General features: G+C 37.9%; 1 protein-coding gene across 6 annotated transcripts in view; it reads right to left on the bottom strand.

Moving 5' to 3' along the window:
* Nucleotides 1-455: 455 nt before the first annotated feature.
* The window catches only part of TET1 (tet methylcytosine dioxygenase 1), a 127,625-nt gene continuing 122,080 nt past the window's right edge, over nt 456-6,000 (bottom strand). For 2 of the 6 annotated variants that reach the window (XM_050959262.1, XM_050959263.1), the window contains one exon: nt 456-2,248. In XM_050959262.1, the coding sequence (XP_050815219.1) occupies nt 1,107-2,248 (1,142 nt within the window). In that variant the 3' untranslated portion in view covers nt 456-1,106. Of the gene's footprint in view, nt 2,249-3,576; nt 3,742-5,820; nt 5,997-6,000 lie in introns of those variants that run through there. The other 4 variants (XR_007775138.1, XR_007775139.1, XR_007775140.1 and 1 more) reach the window with 4 other exon arrangements.

Raw genomic sequence — 6,000 nt, 5'->3', positions numbered from 1 at the left:
AGAGTAAGGCAACTCTAGGGGGTACTTTTTTTAAAAAATCCCAAAACGATCGTACCCCTGAGGCATTAGGAACATTTGGTTGTGTCACATAACTTGCAATGCTTTAGATGAGTGAGACTAATGTGCTTATTGCTCAAATAAATCATAATAATTTCTGTCTTAAAAAAATTAATTATTTAATTCCCAATAGCAACACACATTGACAAGATGTTTCTTCATTCCATATTTGTAAATAATTAAAAGTTTCTGCATTTTATTACTCCTCTGTTTATATGTAACATAAAAATCTTCAACGGAAAAAGGGAAAGTCTAAAAACAATCACATATGTTATTAGCATACATATTGCAATTGTAACAGTATGGAAATCTACACAGCAAGATCAAAATGATTTCTTCTGTAGAGTATGCACAAACCTTAGACAATATGATCCTTATACTATACTAGTTCAAGTTAATTTTAAAAATAGAAAGTGCTTTTAAAATATATATTTACAGCTTACAAACAACTTCCAGCCATCACTAGTGATAACTTCATTTTATACATTATGAAAACTCTAGAGAGAGAAAATTTCATTGGTTCTCTTAAAAGGTTTATCTGTAATTTGGACTTTTTAGCAATGATTGGAAGTTGTTGGAGCAATGGCACCATGAAGTAATAATTCAGCTTATTTTTACTGTTTGATGTGGTTAAGCACCAAGAGCTGTGTAGAGCAATCACTGTATAACTTGATTTTACATCATAAAATGTGAATCTGTTAAAATCCCTATAAATGACTTGTTCTGTAGTAAACAGATTTGATTTAAAGCACCAAAATATAATTTCCTAAAGGTAATAAACTGAATGATTCAATCAAGGTTAATAACCTAACCAAAATCTTCTTTTATAACATATTAAAACTATACAATTTTTTTTGCTTAAAATGTGCTCAAGCACCACCAAATGTTAAAATATAAAGTCACAGTTTAAGATAAATCCCCATTTTTACCTCAGCCTTAAAATGGTTGAGATGAACAAATAGTAAACTACACATGACTCTGTTCTTTAACAGCACCTTAAAGAAATACTGTATAACACTGCACCAAGGCAAGGCATCAGCTACTAAAACCTATGCCCAATGGTTATAGGGCCCTGCAACTCGAGTGAGGGCATAAGAAGACACTGTTATTACATTATCTTGAGTTACTGTTAACGCTCTGCGTGATGGAATTTGGTTGAACTCATTTTCTTCATAGAAAAGCTCTCTGGTTTCACTGCTCTGCTTGGTTTTCTTGCTGCTAGATTTTAGTTCAGTATTTTCAGTCCCTAATCTTTCTGCTTCTTTTTCCTTCTCTTTTGCTCTCTCAGCCATCTTTGCTTCCCACATTGCTAATCCATGTTTTGGCTCATTTAAATTTTTGTGTTGGTAGAAGACTAAAGAGATTCGTGTGGGATGACTGCGGTTTGGTTTCTTAATGGGTGTTGTGGCATGGAGTTCACGTCTTGCACATTCAATTAAGATAGAACCGTGAGAAGGTGCCACAGCAACACCACCAATATCATTGTCCAAAAAATTGTGCTCACTGTCTGACCACATTTCCTCAGCTTTTTCTTCAGAATTCATTGCTTCTGCCAGCACATTTTTTTGCTTTTCATCACTAGCTTTGGAATCACAAATCTGTTCTTGATGGGAGCCACCTTTTTCGACTGGACATTTATGAGATGTGTTAGCTTCATTTCTGGTTACATCCTTTGCTGGAGAGTTTAATGGTACTGACATATCACAAGGGTTGATCGACTGCGAAGGAGAATTTTCTAATTGAAGTTGACAATTTTGCTTGTTGTCTGGTTGGTGTTCAAGTATACTGTGCAGGGGGTCTTTACGGGTTGGGTAGTCTGAAACAGTAATATCTGGAAGAATTGGTGGCACACCATTCCTCTTTTCATTCAGGAAAATTCCAGTATAATCTTTAACTGACACATCAAAATTCTTACATTTAATATAAGGTGTGACATGAGGTTGCTTACTACTGCATTCAAAATACCCGTAGGGAACTGAAAAATCTTGTTGAATATCAGTCACTGCTGTTATGCTAGGCTTATGTGTTAATGACGAATAAGGATGTAAACTATCCACCTTAAAAGGGGAGGAAGCAGTATATTGTTTTAATACAGAGCAACTTTTAGTAGCATTTGAAGTATGTTTCAGGGCATAAAGATGATCTGAAGTCTCCATTTTTATTCCAGGTTGCAAAGCATCTGTTTTGTTCCCTAAAAAAAAAAAAAATGTATACCAAAATGTAAGTATCTTTTCCTTGTTCAGTTATTCAAAATATAGCTATTACAATGATGTTTCCCACTTGTTCTATAATTTGGAAGATATGGACAGTGACTGCATTTTTTCAAAATGATCAAATTTATGGAACTATTTGTATGACTTTAATCACCTCATTATAGACTCGTCAATGCCGGTGTATAAAACAGAAAACGTGCATAAAGATCTTGCCTAAATTATTTTATTCATCCCTCTGCAAAATATTCTTTTATCGAATAAGCGCCATATGTAGAAATATCATAATTCAGTGACTGGTTTACCCCAAATTATGATCCAAGAACATGTTTATTTTAGCTTGTTTCCAATTTAACACAAAAACCTTCCTCTATTATAAGAACTGCTTAATGTAATAGCAGATTATTATTCACACAGTTCAATGGATTTAGCTGAAGATATGATCCAGGTAAATCCACTTTTGCAGAGTGGCAACAACTTATTTGGCTCTGTCTTCTGTTTGTTTGCCAAAGACTAACACGTTTCCAAATTTTGTCTGAAACACACTGGGCTCAATTTGTGTCTGTTCTTGAGTCATAGCTAGTCTTTCTTGACCTGTTGCAAATTGTGCACTTTCATGCGGTGCCCTCCTCAAATGGCTTGTTCTTGTAATAAATAAGAGTTTGAGCTAAAGTCATAGGAAAGACTCCCATTAGCTTTGATGGGCTTTAGATCAGGACCTGTAATTGTTTAATGGCTGCCTTGCTGACAAACTGGCATGCCATAGAGAATTCTTGAACATTTTCATAAAAGATAGGTTCTCAATAAGTTTCTTCCATGCCTCATAAACATATGGAAGCTCTAGTATCTAATGAATACTAACTACAGAAGTATTATTCCCTTTAGTCGATGGTGATACATATATGCCTAACTAAAATGAAAGAAAAGGAAACTGAGGTGTAGTCAACACATAATCCAATTAGTACACATGTGATTTAATTTATGGAGGTTACTTATCTAGATTGACATTTCTGAGTATTAAAAATCATATAGTTCTTTTCTTTTAAAGACTCCCTCAATGAAATACAAAATAAAACCTCAGTCATTTACTTAAAAACAATACAGACACCTTCCTAAAAATATAATACGGTATGTCTAGCCTAGTAATTAAAATGGAATCTGAGTGACATGGTGGGTTCATACCATAAAATCAAGAGAGAAACAAAAATACATTTAAGCTTAGTAAAGACAGAAGAATCACAATTAAATTCCCAGTTGCTGGAAAGAATTTGACATTGCTTGGTGGTTACTAGTATATATTCTTAGTCACCTGGCAGTGAACTCCAGTTGAAAAGGCAACTGTGAATGTTGAGACTACATTTGACATAGTGGTAGAAGTTAATATTTTCCACCTAGAGAATATCCATATTCAAGCAGAGAAACACAAAAACATATTTTTTTGTAGATCTTGTAATATGTGGAGCTACAAACTCTTCTGAAAATAAAACCAAAACAAAAGAGACAAGAGATGGTTATGACTGGAAGAAAAAAATATTACAAAGGAGCCTGAAAAGTTAATTCAAAACTATTAGTACACAGAAATTACTAAGTGTATATGTAGTTTCCAGGGACCCTCTCTCTCCAAACAGAAACTGGACTACTGGAGTTCAGCATATTGCCCTGTTTTGGTGTCACAGTTTGGGACCCATTTTTATTGGCATATAGGAACCAGCTGAAAAGCTTAGCTACAGAGCTTTTCATCTTTAAATTACTGGTTCAGTTCTGCTTCCACCCAATAGAGACCACAAAGTCAGTACCATCTGATGACAGTTTGGTGACACATATTGGACTGAGCAAAGTCCAGTGACTGAATGGTTATGAATAATCCTTTATCTTTAGAAGTGATTCATCCAGAACAGAATATAGGCACATTAGCAGGACTATGTGAGAAAGTTTGCAGTATCTCTACCTTTCTTGTACTTATTCTGTGCATATATGATTTCAAAGGCTGCGAAAATGGGCATTTTTCCCCAAGCACAAAAGTTTTTAAATTATAGAGGTACTCAGATCAGGAGGTGGAAAGTATTTGCAGGGGTCAGAGAGGAGAAAACCTCATTTAACACTCAGTCATCCACAAAGGACTCCCCAGAGCCAGTCATTATATATCAATGCGGCATGCATGCTGTACCTGCTCAAAGCAGCATCCAAAACATGGGCTGAGACTTAGGCCCCAACTCCATGGGTGCTACAAGGCTGGAGCACCCACAGAAAAAAATTAGCGAGTGCTTAGCACCCACTGGCAGCCAAGGTCCCCTCCCTTCCTCATCTACCCCAGCACCTGCTGCCCGCCGGCAGCCCCACCTATCTATTCCTCCCCCTCTCTCCCAGCGCCTCCTGCCTGCTGCAGATCTGCTGTTCCACAGCAGGCAGGAGGCACTGGAGGGAGAGGAATAAGTGAAGATGGGGTGTGCTCAGGCGAGGGGACAGAACTGAGCGGGAAGAGGTGGGGTTGGGGGATGGGGCCTGGGGCTGAGCACTCCTAGAGAAAGTTGGAAGCCGGTGCCTGTGGCCTGAGGGTTGAAAAAAGCTCTTCCTCATCATCATAAAAACAAACAATAATAATTTAGGGTCTCAGCAGAGCAAAGTATGTGCTTAACAAAGTTCACTCAATCTGCTTCTGCTACCACAATATTAAAAAAAATGCAAATTTTATCTGATTGAAAAATTTGTCATGATCACTCCATGGGCACTTCAGAAGCAGGAATACATTTTATAATAGGAAGAGAAGATGTATTATGAGTTATTTGTGGGTACTCCAGTGGAAAAAAGAAAGTAGAGCTAAGTTCAAAGGGGAGCTTTAATCTTAATGGTTTAATAAACACTTGAAAAAAGGACTGTACTGTTTGCCATTCATTTTCCCCATAAAAGGTTTATAGTGATTTACTTAATGAAGAAAGAGGAGAATAAAGGGGTAAAAAAACTGAAGTAAATATGATCAAGTGGCACTCTGATTATAAGTAGCATGAGATAAAGTCAGAGTATTGTATTCTAAGGCCAAGAACTCTAAAGACTATGAAGAATTGTATTCCCAAACCAAAAAGAAAAGGCCTTTGCTAAATGGAGTTAAGGGCATAGGCGCCAGGATTTGTATAATTTTTGGTGGTGCCCAAAACAGGTCCAAGCAGAGCCCTCCGTCCATAGGATGGACTGGGGCAACTGGCCCGGGCCCCACGCTTTGGGAGGGCCTCATGCTTCAGAGGGATGTGGAGTCCAGGGGGATTAGCGGGGGGCCTGGCGCAGGCAGCAGTGAGCGATGGTATGGCATGCAAGGATGGCATGGTATGGTATTGCCACTCTTACTTCTGCACTGCTGCAGGCAGAGTGCTGCCTTCAGAGCTGGATGCCTGGCCAGCAGCCACCGCGGTCCGGCCTCCCAGCTCTGAAGGCAGTGCAGAAGTAAGGGTGGCAATAGTAATTTGTGCATCCAAATTGACTTAAATTCACAGACTATAAATTCTCTAAAAACAATCCACTATAAAATACAAGCCTCTGACAATAGACACCACATATATCCCTCAACTCACCTGGTTACAAAAGCCCAGGAAAAGAGAGGCCTCGTAGATGAGCTAAGGGTCAAAACATTCAAGTTCTGTGCAACCAATGGGGGCTGGTGAATACATCCCATATTCTTTTACATGACTGAATTATGCTGTGGCTTCATTTTGCTTCCAGCTGGCTGCAGTTGAATATCTAG

This window comes from Gopherus flavomarginatus, chromosome 6 (genome assembly GCF_025201925.1).
Source record: "Gopherus flavomarginatus isolate rGopFla2 chromosome 6, rGopFla2.mat.asm, whole genome shotgun sequence".
In the NCBI taxonomy this organism is placed as follows: domain Eukaryota; kingdom Metazoa; phylum Chordata; order Testudines; family Testudinidae; genus Gopherus; species Gopherus flavomarginatus.
This window is presented reverse-complemented; position numbering and strand designations above follow the sequence as displayed.